Source organism: Sinocyclocheilus anshuiensis, unplaced genomic scaffold, assembly GCF_001515605.1.
Source record: "Sinocyclocheilus anshuiensis isolate Anshui unplaced genomic scaffold, SAMN03320099.WGS_v1.1 scaffold227, whole genome shotgun sequence".
Classification (NCBI taxonomy): domain Eukaryota; kingdom Metazoa; phylum Chordata; class Actinopteri; order Cypriniformes; family Cyprinidae; genus Sinocyclocheilus; species Sinocyclocheilus anshuiensis.
In genome coordinates, this window is record NW_015549590.1 from 3019303 (window position 1) to 3039833 (window position 20531).

Below are 20531 nucleotides of genomic sequence, written 5' to 3' on the forward strand. Positions count from 1 at the left end.
GTATTGCGTTACTCCATAAAAAAGTAACTAATTACGTTACTTAGTTACTTTTTATGGAAAGTAATGCGTTACGTTACTTTTGTGTTACTTTTTAAATCTGTGCTGGGCTTACGTATTTGTTTTTAATATAAAAAAGGTCTTCTTTTACAAATGTAAAAACCCTTTCACAACAAAAGTGAAATGAATGAGCCTCAGGCTGAAGGAAACGTACATTCATGTCTGTACAGTAGAGGGCGCAGCTCAAACAAATTGCATGAAGTATATGACGCAGGAGAAGAAAGTTCAACACTATTCAGCAATAACAAAAATGAAACACAAATGTGTCATTTTTGCTTTAGTATGGTTGAATTGGATCATCGAAGGTCAGTAGCAAAGACATAGGTTAATAAAATGGGATTAAATACATAAATGATAATTGTCTTATTTAACATTTAATTATTGCAGGTTTGTATAATATTCTGAGTTTGCATTTGACTGTTTTTATTCATTTTGAGGAATACTGAATCTGTTTTTGTTCATATTTAGTCTAGAACTACAGTAAGCATCACATTCACACAGCGCACACAACGCCTCTGCACTTACTCACGATTTCTCTCAACATGGCAACACAAGAGCTGTCAGTCAATACATGGGGAAAAAAGTAACTGGAGTTACTTATTTGAAAAAGTAACTCAGATATTTCCTTCTAAATTAAAATGTAATGCATCACTTTACTAGTTACTTAAAAAAAGTAATCTGATTACCCTACCCCCAACACTGGTTATAATTGTGATTTGATGTTTTTTATTTTTTTATTTTACATAAGTGTTTGTTTACCACAAAGTATGTTTTGGTCATCCCATTAAAAATAACATTCAAACGGGATCATTTTAGAGCTTTAAAGGGCTGGAAATAGCTGTGTGAGATGCTTGAAAGTCATTGAAAAGTGCTTGAATTTCTCTCACAAAAGGTTGTACAAACCCTGAAATGAATAAGGTAATGCATTCGACTATTTCTACCACAACACCATGGTTACAGTTAGCGTTACCGCTTCTGGTTTCCTGACGTGTGTCAGCGCTGTTTATAACAGAGAATTCTGTGCAGAATTTGAATGCTTCTCACTAGATCTCGCAGCAACCTCATCATTGTGCGGCGAATTCAAACGCTTCTCACTGGATCTCGCAGCACTGTTCCATCTGTGCAGTAACAGTGTCGCGAAATCAACTTTGGCTCCCGAGTAAAGCCGTTCTGAGCTCGGACAAGTTTGTTTGCATCGCGGTGCGAGCTGATGAACGGTCCGCGCTGCGCAGCTGAAACGTAGCGCGGTTTAGTATCGCTTTCGTTTCGTTTTCCGTTTGATGTTTCTCAAATGCAACAGAAATGGCAGCGCTTATTAGTTGGACAACGCGGTGGTCGCGCCAGTGCGACCGCACACAAAAATTAGTCGCACCGGCAGAAAAAAATTTGGTCGCAGTCTGGAGCCCTGATTACAAAATATTTGTCTTTTAATTACAAAAAGTAGAACAATGCAGTTATATTTTGAAATGTACAAATACCTGCCGAGGGCGCCAACGGCCTGGTGATGTTTCATGTGATTCAATGACGTTTAAATCCATTTAATTTGCCATATGCAAAGTGAGAAACTTTTATGTTGAAATCGCGATCTACAATAAATCACATATTTAGAAATATGTTGATGTATTCTGTGTTGGCATAGGTTTATAAATGACTTAAGTTACAAATTAAGTGAGATAACGCACAGTTTTCCCAGATGAACGTTAAGCAACCCAAACTCACCGCATATGCAGAGGAAGAGTTTAGCCCCTTTCACACATACAGTCTTCACTGGTAAATTGCCGTTAAGAGATCATGTGTGAACAGGACCTTTACAAAACTACAGGTAAATTTGTTCTGCTAATCATATCGTTCTTATGGAGATGACGTGATTACTCTGAGCTGTTTACAAAGCTCCGTTAATTATATAGAAAATAGCTTTTCTATATAAATATGGCTTTAGATGGAAATCTTTGACCATTGCGCCTCGCAGCCTTTTCAGAATGTGTCACGCTCATCATTTTCCCGCAGCTAAACGCCACATGCTGGAGATCTGGCACGGTGCCGGAGAACTTTAAGCCCTGTATCATGTATAAAAGTCAGAAAGGTGCAACCTACACAAGGGTTGTGGGACATTAGAACTGTCACAAGCTTTGATATATCAGTTAAATGAGAGAAATCTCTCATTTCTAAAGATGAGAAAGTGAGTGAGAAGGAGAGTGCATAAGGAAAAAATAAAATAAATGAAAAAGAGAAACACCTCTTGGGATGAGTGATTTGTGTAGTTGATTGAAGGAAAAAAGGGCATATGACATATCTCTCTAAAGTGGCACACTTTGAATGCTTAAAACAGAAGTCAGAACTCTGTTCTGAAATTGGGATTCTGTTGCTTAGTAACACAAGCCTCAAAGGGGGCTTGACTATGAAGAGGGCACCTGTCTGCATCATTTCACAGAATGAGAAGACAGGGGGAAACATAGCGAGATATGGAGAGATGTGATACAGACAGACAGGCGAATAATAAGAGAGAGAGAGAATTGCTCATGTTTTCACTCACCAGCTCTGGGTGTACTGGATGTCTGGTTCTCCTCTACAATCTGCTGGGTTAGTTTACGCCGGGCCCAAGTCAGGTCCGAATCCTCTTTGGAATGGGCTGTAAAAACACATAACACATAGACCTTTATCTTTAGTGGGTCTTTAAGTTTTTTTTGTGAAAGCTATTGGCACAAATTTAGCTACTCAAGACAGTTTATAAGTATTAGCAGCGTAAAGACTTGTTAATGAATAAACGCACCTGTTACATGAAGAATTTGAGCGAAGCAGGTGACGGCGATGAGCCCGACAGCACATATGAAGAGCCGATAGAAGAGCCGCTGCCGCCTGGATGCCAACACCGCCTTCATCCCTCCACCACACCTCTCAAAACATGTCCATCCAAGAGAGAAGCCCTCTTCTTTCATTCACACCACCTATTTTGGCCTTTCTTTTCAACATACGGCGGACTAGCTTGCTTAAATTCAGCCATACGCCAGTCACCTCAGCATCCTATCGCTTCAATAAAGATACACTATCATCTTTCACTTAACGATATTTACCCCTTCCTTGATATTTAGTAATATCAAGATACAACGCAAATATCTTAAACTGTCACTGAGCGCGAAATTATTCAAGTGTTTTCACATATTGTCTCAGTTTCTAAGCATTCTAATCACATCCACATCCATCTCCATCTGTGTCCCTCTTTCTCGCGCTCTCTCCACCCTCCACAAGGCGCTGGACTCCGTCACTGAGGGTGTTTCCCAGCCTCACAACTGCGCCCTCATGCAGGGTTCACCATAATAACAACACCCTTATCCAGCTAGGGTAAATCAGCCCAGCGCAGTGGTTCAAGGCTAGATACACCGACCTCAAAAGTAATTAGGATACTTTCCACGAATGGGATACAAAATGGGGTGAGCAACTCTTAAAATTACTATTTTTAACCTCATGAGTAGGAGCAGTAGTACTAGTACAACTCTAATGTAGCCTAAATGATGCAATTTCTGCATTGCATTAAATCGACACTAAACAAAATTAAATAGACGTAAAAAAAAAAAAAGAACGTAATAAGTAATAGCTGAAAATAACTGAAATTATGTTTTGTAGTTATTGATTAATTTATAGGTAATTCACATTCAAGTAAAATATTTGTTTTCTGACAATAATTTTGGTAAAAGGGTTGAAAATTCATGGACTAATTCGATCTAATTGAGACTAAGATTGATTGTTGTTTGACATGTAAAGTAATAGTTCACCCAAAAAGGAAAATCCACACAACTCCAATCAATAAATTGATTTGTTTTTCACAAACACACATCTTTTTGATTCACTAGATGTTAATTGATGGACTGGAGTCGTGTGGATTATTGTGATGTTTTTAACAGCTGTTTGGATTCTGATGACACCCATTCACTGGAGAGGATCCATTGGTGAGCAAGTGATGCTAAATTTATCCAAATCTGTTCTGGTGAAAAAACAGACTCATCTATATTGAATGGCCTGAAAAAGAGTAAATTTTCAGCAAATTTTCATTTCAGGGTGATCCTTTAAGACATATAAAAATAAATATCACTGCATTAGATAGCAAACAATAAAACCAAATGGCATTTATTTTAAAGAAATATAACATATGCATTGGTACTGATTCAAAATAACAAATATAAACATAAGACTTAAGATAAACAATATTCAGTTCCATACAATAAAAAAATGTGTTTTATTACGGAGGACAAAAGAAAATGACAGCTTGGCATGTAGCACATTCACATTTGTTTGAACAGATTATTTGGCACATTAATGACTGTAAAAAAAAAAAAAGTAAAACAATTCACTCAGAAAAAAATACTCCCCCTTGCAAAAAATAGTTTGCTTCACAAAAGCAAATATTACACAATAGAACAAGTAAGAAAAAAATGCATATTAAAATATTTACTTTACATACACCAAATTAACACCAAACAAAAACTTTAAGACTGCTGATGAGCAAAAACAATTGTAAAGTGAAATCAGAAATCAGCATGTCTTGCTGGTTCTTCAGATAAAAAATAGCTGGTAAGAGCTGCTAATTGTTTGGTGTGAGCACAGCATGCAGTAGCTGCTTCAGGCTCAACAACATGCCATTCTGCATCAGCTGGGCCAATGTATTAAAATTGCAATGAGAAAATATCTATCAGTGCACACCCTACTTCGTGGGCTCTAGTGAACCTGTCACCTTGAAGTTTATGCCGTCTCCAGGCAGTGGGGAAGGTATCAAAGGACAGAGCCAGCAGATGTACCAGTACTTGCCCAAGCATTCCCTGATGTTAGCCAGCGCTCCTAGGTTGTAAGGCTGCCGTGTGGAGTACCACTCACGTGTGGTCTGTCCCCTCAGCATCACAGCCACATGAAAGAAGAGAAATGCCGCAACCAATAGAAAGCCCAGTACACAAGTGTCAGCAATGAATGCAAAGGCAAACGCTCGTGCCGTCACCTGTCCTGTTATTGGAGAAAAACAGATGTTAATTGTTATTTGTTTGACAATTTAAAAGGGGGTCATATAATACATTTAAGTATAATTAAATTTTTTCCCCAAATCATAATTTCACTACCATTTTCCACAACCTTTATGGCCCTTAGAACTTAACATTTTTTGTTGTAGGTGCACCTATTTAAAAATGCGGGGTCAGTAAGACCTTTTTCATTAAATATTACAATTTTCTATTGAAAAATTGTTAAAAATTTAATTTGTTCCTGTGATTGCAAAGCTACATTTTTAGTAGCCATAACTCCAGTCTTCAGTGTCACATGATCCTTCAGAAATCATTCTAATATGCTAATTTGCTGCTTAAAAAGATTGATTATTATTGTTGTGCTGTTTCATATTTTTGTGTAAACCATGATACTTAGGATTCTTTGATGATCAAAAAGTTTTTATTTAAAATAGAAATGTTTTGCTACATTATAAATGTCTTTACTGTTTTGATCAATTTAATGCAGGGGTGCCCAAACTCGGTCCTGGAGGGCCGGTGTCCTGCAGAGTTTAGCTCCAACCCCAATTAGACACACCTGAACAAGCTAATCAAGCTCTTAGTAGGCATGCTAGAAACTTCCCGGCAGGTGTGTTGAGGCAAGTTGGAGCTAAACTCTGCATGACACCGGCCCTCCAGGACCGAGTTTGGGCAGCCCTGATTTAATGCATCCTTGCTGAATAGAAATATTAAATAATTTCTAAATAAATAAATAACATTTTCCCAATTCCAAAGTTTATAAAGTAATTCTTGCATTTTTAAAAATCCTCATTTATGTTATTTACAATTACTCATTAAGCAGATGCGTTTATGCAAGCAACTTATAAATGAGGAATATCAAAAATGTTGGCCAAGATAATATTACCATGTTGGATTAAACGCAGTACAATTCGACAACAATACTCTGTTTAATACACTACAGATAGTATTTAGGTTTGCAAGGCATCACAATATAGCATAAATAAAATTAACAAATGAAATATATGAAGCCAACAAAGCACCAGTCCTTGAAACTCTCTCACACTGGCCTCAGACCATCCTTATTGTTGAGCCTTTGAGTATTTTGAAAGTTCTGAGTAAGAAAATCTACAGTATTATTTCCACAGCACACTCAACTCTCATTTCAAAAGATGGAGGAAAATTTCATTTTCTCAGAGCAGACTCTTGATTAGAAATCTCATACTTACCAGAGACGAGCATTATCCAGGGCACGAGCAAAAGCATGATGCTGTGAAATGTCACACCCTCCTTCAGGATGACAATGAATACCTCAGCATTCATGACTACTGCATAAAGCAGCCCTGCCCACATGAAGAGCAGACAGGTCAGGAAATACCGGTAATTGTGGAAACCGACACACTGGCCAAAAAACACACAGTGGTGATCACGCCGCAGGACACACACGTTGCAGTCATAGCAGTGTGAGCATCGTGGAGGAGTGTGTGTCTCACAGTTGTAACAATACCTGTCATAAAATATGAAAATATCAAATTAGAATGGTTTACTGAGCCTTCTTTTATTCATGAATAGCACAAAAGCTCAAACAGAGATTTAAGAGCCCAAATAAGTGATAAATAAACACTGTACAATCAAAAAAAAAACAATTACCTCCACCCTTGACCCAATGCATCCCCTCCAAGAAACACTCCTCGAATACTTGGGTTAGTTTTGACAAACAACGATGCATTCCAAGTTATATTTCCCAACATGAAGTACTGAGCGAAGAGATGCATGGCCTTCCACATGGTGGACCACTCAGTCGTCTTCTGTTCTGGCTCAAGGGGAGCCTCCACCAGCACCAGGTAACTAACCTCGGCAGTGATGGAGAACACCAGCACGGCGTTCAGAACGATAGGCAGATGACGACCGGATGACTCCACCTTACACCATAGTCTACTCATGAACCTTGCCATGTTTTCAGCTTTAAATCATCCGCTGCGTGAGACTCTACCTGCAAAGCCACTCGATTCACGTTTGCTCGAATCTGAACACAAAAACAAAAAGTTGGCCAATTGAGAGAGGCATTAAAAATCCTTCAAAAGCCTGTTTCATTACACGGCATTTATTGAAGCTGCAACAAATAGATCTGAAACTAGTAATGAATGGGACACTTCTAACTCTGTCTCTGACAAATAACAATTCAATGTTCCAGTCACATTGACGGCAGCTATCGATTAGAAACTATAAAATGCTAGGACGATTTATTTTTATTAATTCATACCTGTCATTCCATTCAGAATATCTTTCTGACAATAAATGCGGAACAAACGATACTTCTTCTTCGTCTTCGTCTTCTTATTTGGTGTTTATTGGCGGTTGGCAGCCTAACTGACTGGTGCATTACCGCCACCGACTGGAATAAAGTATGGATCAGGATTTTGCTTGTAGGACAAAATAAACCATAAAAACCAATCAAAACAAATAAATAAACTAGAAATGAAAACAAAACAAATAAATAAAAAACCAATCAAAAAGACTATATTCTTTTATATGAGTCGATTTAACCAAATTATAGTGACAAAAAATCCCAATGACATGATTCCGTACTATAATCCCGTTTTGGTTTTGGGTTTTCTTCTTCTTCTTCTTTAGATTGGTGGCTGACAACCAATTTTAAAGGTGCATTATCGCCACATACCAGACTGGAGTGTGGAGCAGTATATGACAAACAAGGGAACTAATGATATTCTTTCCATCAATCCTGTATTCTTGAGGTAAACCATGAGATGTTTGACCACATTCCAAGTACTTCCCTCTAAAAGCTTCTGAACATTAACATTTACAATGTATTTCTTTAGCATTTGAAACATTTCCCTTCTTTCCTCCTCATAGTTCCTACGTTCCAATAACACATGTAACACTGATTCCGTTACCTCACAATTTTCACACAAACCTGTTGGATGTTTGCCTATTTTGAATATTGTCTGATTCAGTCCAGTATGTCCTATTCTAAGCCGAGTGAACAAAACCTCTTCTTTTCTGTTTCTGCCCCTCATTCTGCCAACACCGACTTTTTCCTGAATATTATAAAGATGTCGACCCGTATCGTTTATATCCCAGCATTGTTGCCATTTATCCGTCATTCGAGATTTTATAATACTCTTTCCCTAACCTCGGCAGTGATGGAGAACACCAGCACGGCGTTCAGAACGATAGGCAGATGACGACCGGATGACTCCACCTTACACCATAGTCTACTCATGAACCTTGCCATGTTTTCAGCTTTAAATCATCCGCTGCGTGAGACTCTACCTGCAAAGCCACTCGATTCACGTTTGCTCGAATCTGAACACAAAAACAAAAAGTTGGCCAATTGAGAGAGGCATTAAAAATCCTTCAAAAGCCTGTTTCATTACACGGCATTTATTGAAGCTGCAACAAATAGATCTGAAACTAGTAATGAATGGGACACTTCTAACTCTGTCTCTGACAAATAACAATTCAATGTTCCAGTCACATTGACGGCAGCTATCGATTAGAAACTATAAAATGCTAGGACGATTTATTTTTATTAATTCATACCTGTCATTCCATTCAGAATATCTTTCTGACAATAAATGCGGAACAAACGATACTTCTTCTTCGTCTTCGTCTTCTTATTTGGTGTTTATTGGCGGTTGGCAGCCTAACTGACTGGTGCATTACCGCCACCGACTGGAATAAAGTATGGATCAGGATTTTGCTTGTAGGACAAAATAAACCATAAAGACCAATCAAAACAAATAAATAAACTAGAAATTAAAACAAAACAAATAAAAAAAACAATCAAAAAGACTATATTCTTTTATATGAGTCGATTTAACCAAATTATAGTGACAAAAAATCCCAATGACATGATTCCGTACTATAATCCCGTTTTGGTTTTGGGTTTTCTTCTTCTTCTTCTTTAGATTGGTGGCTGACAACCAATTTTAAAGGTGCATTATCGCCACATACCAGACTGGAGTGTGGAGCAGTATATGACAAACAAGGGAACTAATGATATTCTTTCCATCAATCCTGTATTCTTGAGGTAAACCATGAGATGTTTGACCACATTCCAAGTACTTCCCTCTAAAAGCTTCTGAACATTAACATTTACAATGTATTTCTTTAGCATTTGAAACATTTCCCTTCTTTCCTCCTCATAGTTCCTACGTTCCAATAACACATGTAACACTGATTCCGTTACCTCACAATTTTCACACAAACCTGTTGGATGTTTGCCTGTTTTGAATATTGTCTGATTCAGTCCAGTATGTCTTATTCTAAGCCGAGTGAACAAAACCTCTTCTTTTCTGTTTCTGCCCCTCATTCTGCCAACACCGACTTTTTCCTGAATATTATAAAGATGTCGACCCGTATCGTTTATATCCCAGCATTGTCTTTTATTATAGCTATATCATGTTGAGGAATATATACTGCTGTTCCTGTGTGTCCTGTCTCTGGGTCTTTTGAGCCGTCAGAGAATACCATTAACTTACCCATATATTGCTGTTTAATATAATTTTGTGCTAATAAACCTTTAGGTATCTGGATAGAATTATCCCTTATTTGTTGTTGAATATTAAAATCTATTATTGGCATCACAAATAACCATCGGGGGATATCTGAATAGCAGAAGATGAGTTCCGTCAAACCCCTCCTCAGGTCGTTGAGGCTCGTCTACATTGAAAATGTTTAGTCTTCCAATCAACTTTAAACCTTAAATAAAGCTGTATTTCAGATTACACAACCCTTCATTCTCTGCTTTTATATCTTCTATCCATCCAAAACTATTATGTCCTTCTAAATTAATCCAATAGGTTAACATAAGTTTAAGTCTCCTTATGCATAAAGGCATCTCTCCTGGAACAAACGATACCCTGCTGGCTGCTGTCTTTAACAATGAGCTGGTGCTGCAGGCTAACAACATTTGGCACTGACAGGTCTGTGTTGCACCTAAAACAGTCCCTCTAACACAAATGACACTGTACAAGAGTTCCACACGGAAATAAGGGGGTTGTACAGAAACACCTTGCAAATGAGAGAATGAATGAATGTCTTATATATTATTATACATTTCCTGTTACCTTAAAAATGTCACCGTATCTGACTGACTACTGTGCAAATATATTTTAAAAAGACAAATATTGTACAAAGGCAATCATATCAAAATCACATTTATGAATAAATAAAATACGATGTGGAAAATACACATACAATATTTACTATTTAAATAAACATGAGCTTTTAGAGTTCCACTGAGCAAATCATGCACAACATTGCATCTAGCATTTCAGTGTCCTTCTGAGAACTGGACTGCTTGACAAGCAATACAGGGGGGCTAGTTGTCACATGTTTTATTCCAGTGAGTTTTTCTTAGTTAATGTAAGCATTGTCTTCAGTTGTTTATATAAAAATAAAAAAAAGTGATGTTGGAATTTTAGTTTGAAGAACAGATTTCAGAAAATGTATTCTAACTTAAGAACAATCCTCTATATGTGACGATGGGACAGCAGTGGTTTCTGTGAGATAATCGAAGGTTGCAAAATAACGTGGAAAGCCTCGGGGTAATCTTTAAATACAGACTACCACGATTAATTACCAAAGCAAGGCATACGAGAATCTACAACACAAGTGAGTGTCGTGTGATGATCAGTTACTTTTCACTTTATTTTATTCGTTTCGTCCCAGTCCCAGATTTGTTTAAACATATGTCGGAATTATTTTCCTCAGTTATTATTTTACTTAAGTTTTCTATTTAGTATAATTTAGTTTGTGATGTCGAGGTGTTGTGGTGTACATTGCAATGATATTGTACAGTGAATTCTGATTTAATTGTGTTACTGTTCTCCCGTGCCGTTAAAACCCAGGAGAGGGCGCTATTGTCTGTCCACAAGGGTTGTAAAAAAAAATAAAATAAATAAATAAATATATATATATATATTACAGTGATAATTCACCCAGAACTGACTATTCTGTCATTATTTACTAACCCTCGTGTTGTTTGAAACCTATAGGAAAGAAACAACATTACCTATAGAAGATGTATCCTAGCCTAGGTTGTGTAGATAGAATGTTAGTCCGCCATTCATTGTTTAGTAAAAAAAAAAAAATGCAATGAAAGTGAATAGTATATATAACAACAAAGTATACCATACAGATTTGGAACAAAATGACAGTAAACTGCTCTTTTAAGACATTATGTAGTCTGAGTATGCGTGTTTACCATCACTCATGGTTATCTCGATCTCTCTAATAATACTACAGTCAGCAAAGGAGAATGCAGCTCCAGAATGATCTTCAATCACTGCAGCGAAATCATCGCCTGTAAGACACCATACATTCATTAAACATCCTAACATCGATATTTGTTCAGTTCAGAATTTGAGGATAAATTAAATGTGTTCTATGATATTGTGCTGAAATGTAACGTCAAAAAAATGTTAATTAAAAAAAAAAATATTTTGGAACGAATAGGATCAAACAAAAATTCTATAAGCACAAATAATATCCTGTAGGATAAACTGAATTTTCCAGGTTATCAGAATAATTGTATTTTGTTTTTGAGGATTCTTCTTGATTTTAGAGGATTCTGGCATTCATTTGGAGGTTTTTTTTCATCGGTGAATGAGCTCATGATGTGTTTGTTGTGATAGGAGCAGGGCAGCCTGGCTGCAGGGCCGCTGGTTGGAGATCAGTGAGCAGGAGCGCAGGGCTCAGATCAAGAACCAAAAGCTGCTGCAGGACTTTCAGAGAGCACAAGACACGCTCAATGACATGGTGGCCCGCACCGAAGCCATGAACACTATACGAGTCAGCTAACACACGAAACTTCCCTGCCTTCCATACATGCATTGTCAGAAAAAAAAAAGTGCAAAAAAAACTTTTAGAGGCTTGTCAGTTACTTGAGCAGAACTGTCAAATGAATTACATTATATCTGACATTGTAAGTCACCCTGAAATAAAAATTTATTTTTTTTGGCAATTAGCAAACAACAACAATACAATGATCTAATTAGTTCCTGAAGGACAAAATCAAAGTTCCACCCTACATTTCTTCTTATTCAAGAAGCCGTTTCACTCGGATATACATCACAGTAAGGAAGAAAAGACTATCGCAATTTCCATTTCATGCCGTCTTTAAGGTACTACGCAGCTTTTAGGGAGAAATAAGGTATACAATTTTCCCTTTAACAATACTGCCACAATGACCACATGTTGTACCTCTAAAAGTCTATTTTTTTTGCACATGGCTTTTTCTAAGTGTGCCTTGTATTGTAATGCATTGATAAGCAGATCCATCATATGACATGCATTTGTCCTCTAAAACTTCAGATTCATTATGTTTTGCCATTGCATGTACATGTTGTTGCTTAACTAAACTAACCTACACATTTTGTCTTCAAAAGGTTCAGTATGAACAGTATCTTGAAGAGAGCTTCCCACGATGGCAGCAAAGACTCAAAGACATAAGAGTTTCTGAAAAGTCAAAGGTGCTTTTTTTTAAGGCAAAGTGATGTCTTTTTAAAGGAGTCTTGACAAACATGAACAGAACTGAATGTCTGAAAGTGTTACTGAAAAGTGAATAGAAAACAGGGCACTTGTATTGATTGTAATGTCTGGTTTTTATCAGCACTTAAAGAGCTATATTCAGAAGATGGAAGAGGAAGAAGGTATCAAGTCTGAACACAGCTCTGACTTTAGAGCCCACCTTCTGTCCTCCAATTTTCCAGATGCATCTCAGCCTTCTCACACCATGCTAAACACTCATCAGAGAGTGAAAGGTAATGTGCTTAGCAATTTCTCAGTCATGCCCCATATCAACTTTGGTTGAGAAAACTGTTAACAAGGCCCTCTTTTTTTAGACATCAAGCAAAATCCTGAAAGATGCAACCATCAGCCTTACATTCCACCCACTTTGTTAACTGGCTCACAGCCTTCTATTTCCGGACTCCCCCAAAACAATATCGCAAAGGATTACAAAAACCTTCAGAACACTCAAGCCTTAAATCATCCCTTGCCACCTTACTATTCTTTACCTGGCGATTTAGTCCATCAGTCACATTCTCCAGTCCAGCAAAAGCCACCATCAATGGACCATCTGTGGGCTGGTATAAGGCAAGGGTTTATGCCTACTGCTCACTTCACTCCTCCTGCTGCTTCCTGGCCACGACTCCCTGTGCTGAACCCCATGATGTGGGGTATGATGGATGTACCAGACCCCAGTGAGGAAAGAATCCAATGCAGTGAGCCAGACAAGGAAAAGGTGACAAAAGCAAAACCAAAACACAGGAGGAAAGGGAAAGAGAGTGATCGGTCTTCTGAGCTCGACTGTAGACCAGGTTAGTTGTTTTGTGAAATTTGGTGACTTTACATTGATTTGTTTCTCTGTGGGAAAAATCTTACATGATATTAGTCATGTTAATGAAAACAAACTGTTCTTAAAAAAACTGTGTATGCTTACTTATTCTTGCAGTGCGTCTATCAATCAACCATGAAGAAAGTAGTGAAGGTAGCGCTGTGTCCTCTAAAGTCACAGTTTCTGGGATGCAAAAACGGAGAAAGAAAAAAACAGATGGGACAAAATCAAACTCTACAGAAAATAGGAACGAATCTCACGGGTATGCCACATGAACAGAATAATTTTCACAATTTTATTAGTCCATGTAGGCAAAAATGATACATTTTCTCATCTTTCTTCATATCGTTTTATAACATCTTTCCACATTTATCTGTTTTAGCTCTTCCACTGTCACAAGATGCTTCAGATAGTAACTCGGGCACAAAAATTAACAAAAAACATCAAAAGCAGTTTAATAAGTGTAACAGCAAAGAATCCGTTATCACAGAGAAGACTGTTGATGCAGTGATGCAAGATGAAGACGAACAAGAAGAAAGCAAGAGCCAAGACATTTCTCAGAGTAGTGTCAGCTCTGAAAAGAAAGATGGATCTGAAGGACTCAACATTAGACAGGAAGAAGATTCTAATGAAGGAGATGATGACAGTCATGACATCATTGCGGCAGAGGACAAAATAAGTCACAGAGAAGATAAAGATGAAGAAGAGGATGAGGAAAGCACAGATGGAGATGAGGAAGCAGGATTTGATGATGAAGCACAGGGAGGTGATGAAGAAGTGATGGGAAAGAGAGATGGGACTGAATCCAGTGATAGAGAAGAGCCAGAAAGGGAAGGAGATGTTCCAGATGACATTCCAGATATGGGAGAAACAACGGAGGAAGAGGAGAGAGACAAGAGTTTTCAAAATACAAAGGAGGCTAGAAAGACTCAAGAAACTGTAGAAGATGAGAGAGAAATTCACAAAAGGTATATATTTAAATGTATGCAAATATCACTGCTCTTGAATATTCATCACTTATTTTTAATATGAATCGTCTACTCATTGGACTAAAACTGGCTTTCTGCAAAGCCTTGAGGAGTCTGAAGGGGAAGAGGGTTACAATCAAGAAACAGAAGATGATGAAGAGGAAGATGATGAGGTTGTGGTTGAGAAAGCATGCGCCTGGTCAAGAGACCCTTTTGATGATCATACAAAATGCCCTGAGGATGATGAGGATGATATTGAAGGTCTTCTCAACCCTGTCAACTCCCAAACACAGCAGTGAGTTTAGTTATATTCTGTATTATATTGTATGTTTTGCTCATTGGGACTCTAACCTTTATGTATTCCCATAGGGAGGATGATATGAAGGAGACAGACCAATCAAATGGTATGTTTAATTTTGTAAACTTTTTTTATTTATTTATATGTATTTTCAATTTATTTATTTTTTTTTTACAAAATTGTACAATTAATCTAATTAAATCTTGTTGACTTGCAGTGAAAACCTGCAAACTATAGGATGAAATTTGGTAAATCCACTACATTATGATGCACGTCACAACACAGAAGAAAACATTTGTTGCCACCATTTTTGCTCATTCATTGAAAATGTGGCGTAGACTAAATTTGACATTATTTTGTGTATGCAAGACTGCTTATGGATGAATTTTATGTCTAAAATGTGCTCTAGAACAGAGTTCTCAACTCATTTTGCTTCAGGACCCAGATTTTACATTGGACATTAAGTGGTTACCCAACACAGTGTCAAATGTAATTCATATTTAATGCAGTCTGAGTCATATTTTTTTTTACCTTGCATGGTTCTATTCATAGTTTTTGAGAGTGAGGACTTGTCAGGCTGACTAGCTACTAACCTTCAACAAAAAATGGAATGTGCTTTATTTTTTATTTATTATCCTAATTTCCACCATTATATTAGTCCAATTTGGCTAGTGAAATGTTATTATTTGCATTATCTTTTTTTTTTTTTTATCCAGATCAACCCTCTGATTCAGAGAAGGACAATCTACCACAGAAGAGTCATCCTGCAGCCACAAATGAGATAGTGGAGTCTGATGATGGGTTTGACCACTTCTATGATTAAACCAGAAACTAGAACATAAAGATGGGAAACAGAAAAAGAACAGAACAGAAAGAGAAAACCAACAATGGATGAATACGCTGGACAGAAGCTGAGCAAGGTAAGAGAGCCACAAGGCCGAGCAATGAATAGAGGAATCACATTACAAAGGGATGAAAGAGGAAAGAAAGGTATAAATAGATGCTGGGTGTCCCTCATCTTTTTTTGTTATTTGCTGGTAGCTTATCTGACTGTCCTGAAAGAACCGCACCACTGTCACTCTGCAAACACAGGTGGATCCAGAAATGAAGAGAGAATAATAGAGGAGATGAATAGTGGATGACGTTAAACGAGAGAAGACAAGTTATAGATTTTATTCTAAGCGCATAGCTGGAATGCTATCACTTTTCTAAAACAGAAAAGTGTTTCTTTAATCTAAATCAATGTTTTATTTATGACCTATAGGGAATCGAAGTGTTTGCCCTGAGTTCTTTGGAATTAATTGAAATGTAGCAAGAGTTTGAACGCTTTCTCATTCAGATAGGGAGCGTGGCCTGAAGCGAGGGGGGTGAGTGTGGGTTCGGGGGAAGTGGGAAGGAGTACAGGCCTGTCACTGCCTCTGACTGATGGCTATTTGAACAGGCATATTTACCCGAGCCCTTGTGAAAGGAGACGGAGGGACACTAACGGAGACGTGCAGGCACAGACAGGCAATAAAAAGCTGGCCACTGTGTAAACAACATGGCCTAGGCTGTTCGGCCGCTGCCATGCCAACAGGGCAGCTTCCACTCTCCAGCCAATCACATGCCAGCTTTTTGACAAGCGGAACAAACCCCCCATTAGATGTTTTAAGCAGCCATTGATTAAATGCTTATAAAATAAAATATTATCTTCTGCGTTTGGGTCGTTGATACTTTTTGGATGTGACATGTCCTGCAGAGTGACATGCTGTACTGTTTTAAACAGCAGTTTGTAATCCTTTTAGAATTATTGTGCATGCTGATTTTTTATGACCTCTGAATTTTGTTCTTTTAAAAATGGTCACAACACAGGAGCATTTCAAATGAATTAGTCAAAGCAAAAACGTCATTAGAAATGGTGTGGAGCTTAAAAGTAATGATGACCAGTACAGATATATACACAGAATTTAATTACATTTATTAGTTTTTATTTATAAATTATACATAATTGTATGAAATTATTTCATTCAGATTTTTTAATAAATGCACACTACTGTTCTATATAAAGTTTTCTATATTTATTTATTCTATATTAATTTTTATATATTTATTTACAGTCACCCATCAATTTAATTGCAATATTATTTTGTATTTTTTAACTCATTTACTAGTAAATTAATGTGTATAATATCTCATTATTTTATCATATATAATTTTATTCATAATTTATTTTGTTTTCTTTTTCTGCCTGTTAAGAAACATTCTAGTTCTTTAAATATGCTCTTTTATATTATCTAATTATTTTATCATATCTAATTTAATTTACAATTTATTTATTTTTTCTGGCTGTCAAAAGATGTTAGTGTTATAAATATGTATTTTTATTTCCAACTCATAAATTAATATTTTTAAATTATATATTTATATAAATGTCATTACAGTCACCCATCAATTTAATGCATTCTTGCTGAATAAAATGATTAATTTCTTTCAAAAAATAAAAAAAGAGAAAAATCTTACTGACCCCAAACTTTTGAACTCTTTACATTCATATAATTTCAACAAATTACACGGATTTTGGCAGATACTATATGCCAGTCTTCTTTTAATTATAATGCAATACATGTAATGTAAATTAATATAAAGATCATGTTTTTGATACCATAAATTCAACACTTTATACATTTAAGATAAATGAGACTAATCAGAATAACTGAACTGAATTTGACAAACTTTTTCGCCAACAGTCACCTGGCAGCAGATCCCTTCCTCCTGCCCCAACCCCCCTCACAGTCTGGATCCACAGCTGGCCTACTGATGACCTGCAGACAGCATCTTCACACCCTACAAATCCACATTCACACCCTTGTAATGCTAAGAACTGAATACACACATAGCCAGACTCTTCAGATATTTAGAAAGCCACGGCACAGTCATCCATCATATCAACATACAGCAGAATCTGTCGACGGGCCGACTTCTAAAGAAGACAATAATCTGCGCAGGAACAGATCACAGCCCCGAAAGCTCATGAACTCCTCACGTCTCGCCCTCTGTCTGAATCTCGGACACACACTGAGGGGTCTGTGGCTTCTGCACAGATCGCTGTGGGTGTCCCTGTGTCCCACTGTTGAGAAGACACTGCTTTGGGGAGGTCCACCATTAAGACAGTGTCTTCCTATTGTTCTCATACACTCAAACACAATCCTGCTTTCACAGGAATCAAAGGTTAGGCTAGGAGGGGATGAAGGGGGTCGCAACCTTCCTACTGCTAGCATTCAGCCCATGAGACACCACACCAACCACACTAAACCGTCAAAATCGCAAGCCATGTCTGGACACTAACCACTAACCTCCTATATCATCAGTGAATCTGTAGTTTGATGGGTTTGTGCAGTTTTATTGCCTGCACATGTTAATGTCATAAATATGCATTTTTATTTCAATTATTATTTCATTTTCTTGTTAATTTATTTTTTATATTATCAAATTATATGATCATATATAATTAAAAAAATATATTTAAAATGTTTTCTGCCTGTTTAAAAACATCTAAGCGCCATACACATGAATTTTTATTTCAAACTCATTCACTAGTAAATTAATATACACAATCCCCCTATATTATTCATTTTATATTATCTAATTATTTCATATGTAATATTATTTATTTGTTTGTTTTTCTGCCTGTTTAGAGATTGAATATTATTATTTTTTATTTTTAAACTCATTAACTAGTAAATTAATATTTATAATATCTAATTATTTTATCATATATATGATTTTAATTGTAATTTATTTTGTTTTTCTGCCTGTTAATAGATATTTTAGTTAAATCATTTATTTTATATTATCTAATTATTTTATCACATCTAATTTTATTTATAATTTATTTTCTTTTTATAAATATGTATTATTTCCAACTTGTTTACTAATAAATGAATATGCATAATGTCCCAACATATACATACACAGTATATATATATATATATGATTTATTCATATTTTTTATTTTTTTTCAACATATTGTTTGATTTTCTATTTAGAGACATCTTAGTGCCATAAATATGTAATATATGTATATATATAATTTATTTTTCAGGGTCTGCTGTATTTAATGCAAATTGTGCATGTTTGATTTTCTATTTAGAGACATCTTAGTGCCATAAATATGTAATATATATATATATATATAATTTATTTTTCAGGGTCTGCTGTATTTAATGCAAATTGTGCATTTATTGTTTTGGTTTCTAAAGGTGGCTACAAAAGTTAGTGTGAGGCATGTCAGGACAGGAAATTATGTTTATCTTTTACAATGTGAGCAGGACAATCCCTCTGTTGAGTTGATTAAAAAATGCATAAAATAATGTGAAAGCCCGAAAGTGTGATTATAATCTTGCACCTCACACCAGACATGCAAATAACAGAACTAACACCTTTAGGAATGTTCAAAATTTTACTTGAGAGTTACAGCAAGGAATTCACATTCATATGCAACTTCAAACACCTTCAATTCAATTTAATGCACATTCACACAGAATCAAAGTATCCTTCAGCATCAGATAACAGATACTTCTCCAGCTATGAGGTGTCCATCAACTAATATATACAGCAATTATAAGCATCTAAACAGAAATCAATCCCATTTTAACAGCCCTTAATACACTACAGGAGGCTGATCAGGAGGAACTCAGAAGAGGAGCAGAACACATGCTAAACCCAGGGTAGTAAACAGAGTCTCCAGCATACGAGGTGAAGTTGGAATGGGAATTAGACTGGCAGTAAACTGGGTAGTTCACAGGAGTCTCGCAGTACTGGAAGTCCAGAAGTCGTGGGACAGAAATGTGGTGTTGGGATGTTGGTTCACAATGCAAGCTGGTTTCCATTGAGCCTTGTGGAACAGACTGCAGGCTGGGACTGGGCATTGTTGGGAACGGGACGTTCAGAGAAGGCAAGTGTGTTGAGATCTCTGGAGGCTGGGTAGGAAATAAAGTGTGTGAGGGAGTAAGGTGCTGAGGAAGATGGGAAGGAGAAGGTGCTTTGGCTGCGGGATAGGACACTGGTAATATGCCTGAATGCTGTGTTATGGTGTCAACTGGAGGAGGTACAGGCGATTTGCAAGAAGAGGTGACTGACTTGACCTCCACCTTTTTTTTCTTCCCTTCCGATTTCACAGTTTCCCCATCCGAATGTTTCGATGGTGACGTAGCCTTTTGACACTTGAAGCGCTTCTGGCGACGCATGTAGCAGCCGTTCTCGAACATGTTACCGGAGTCGGGGTGCAGGGCCCAGTACGAGCCTTTCCCTGGCGAGTCTGGCGATCTCGGTACGCGCATAAAGCAGTCATTGAACGACAGGGAATGTCGGATGGAGTTTTGCCATCGCTGTTGATTCTGTCTGTAATACGGAAAGCGCTGGCGGATCCAGTCGTAGATCTCGTTCAGAGTCAGTCTCTTGGCTGGCGACTGGTGGATTGCCATGCAGATAAGAGAGATGTAGGAATATGGTGGCTTGGCGTGGCTTAAGGTCCGTCTGTAAACTGATTGCAGTGCCGGAAACTCAGTTTCTCTGGAGTGGCTCTCAGCATATCCTTTGGGGTTTGGTGGAGGCAGTATTCCCACTGGGCTTCCGAGTCTCCCGGTGTTTCCCACAGCTGCTGAATCACACGGTGGGCCGTAACTCTGGTAGTGATGCTCTGGGGGGGAATATCCTCTGGGGCCCAACGGCAGGTTGTCTGTTCCATAGAATACCTAAAAATATGAGAAATTAACATTAGATTTGAAAAAAATAAATAAATAAATAAAAAAATAATAAAAAAATAAAATATATATATATATATATATATATACACTCTAAAAAATGCTGGGTCAAAACAACCCAAT

At 37.1% G+C, this 20531-nt stretch overlaps 4 protein-coding genes across 6 annotated transcripts in view; 1 reads left to right on the forward strand and 3 right to left on the reverse strand.

Annotated features, from left to right (window-relative positions):
• Positions 1-3285, reverse strand: part of LOC107658150 (sodium/potassium/calcium exchanger 3-like) — a 16482-nt gene extending 13197 nt beyond the window's left edge. The window contains exons 1-2 of the mRNA XM_016446614.1: positions 2828-3285; positions 2591-2686 (exon numbers count right to left, since the gene is read on the reverse strand). Of these exons, the coding sequence (XP_016302100.1) occupies positions 2591-2686; positions 2828-2993 (262 nt within the window). The 5' untranslated portion in view covers positions 2994-3285. The remainder of the gene's footprint in view (positions 1-2590; positions 2687-2827) is intronic.
• A 975-nt stretch (positions 3286-4260) lies between these two features.
• Positions 4261-8696, reverse strand: LOC107658142 (probable palmitoyltransferase ZDHHC24). Of its 2 annotated transcripts, XM_016446603.1 has the most exons (5): positions 8601-8696; positions 8191-8363; positions 6687-6889; positions 6266-6543; positions 4261-5046 (listed from the first exon to the last, which is right to left on the reverse strand). In XM_016446603.1, exons 2-5 carry the CDS (start codon positions 8290-8292, stop codon positions 4754-4756), a joined length of 876 nt encoding a protein of 291 aa, XP_016302089.1. In that variant the 5' UTR covers positions 8293-8363; positions 8601-8696; the 3' UTR covers positions 4261-4753. The 2 variants fall into 2 exon arrangements, with proteins under 2 accessions (XP_016302089.1, XP_016302088.1); XM_016446602.1 differs by lacking the exons at positions 8191-8363; positions 8601-8696 and adding an exon at positions 7300-7503 and having other exon boundaries at positions 6687-7062.
• Positions 8697-10546: 1850 nt separating this feature from the next.
• Positions 10547-17752, forward strand: LOC107658017 (histone acetyltransferase KAT6B-like). Its single transcript, XM_016446394.1, has 12 exons — positions 10547-10566; positions 11699-11855; positions 12452-12535; positions 12676-12826; positions 13102-13238; positions 13319-13384; positions 13519-13663; positions 13784-14369; positions 14473-14664; positions 14739-14773; positions 15384-15587; positions 17394-17752. The coding sequence occupies exons 1-11, from the start codon at positions 10547-10549 to the stop codon at positions 15488-15490; spliced, it is 1680 nt and encodes a 559-aa protein (XP_016301880.1). The 3' UTR covers positions 15491-15587; positions 17394-17752.
• Positions 17753-19129: 1377 nt separating this feature from the next.
• LOC107658135 (hepatocyte nuclear factor 3-gamma-like) overlaps positions 19130-20531 on the reverse strand; it is a 3700-nt gene continuing 2298 nt past the window's right edge. Inside the window, exon 2 of one of the 2 annotated variants that reach the window (XM_016446591.1) lies at positions 19130-20399. In XM_016446591.1, the coding sequence (XP_016302077.1) occupies positions 19329-20399 (1071 nt within the window). In that variant the 3' untranslated portion in view covers positions 19130-19328. The remainder of the gene's footprint in view (positions 20400-20531) is intronic. The other variant, XR_001630752.1, reaches the window with a different exon arrangement.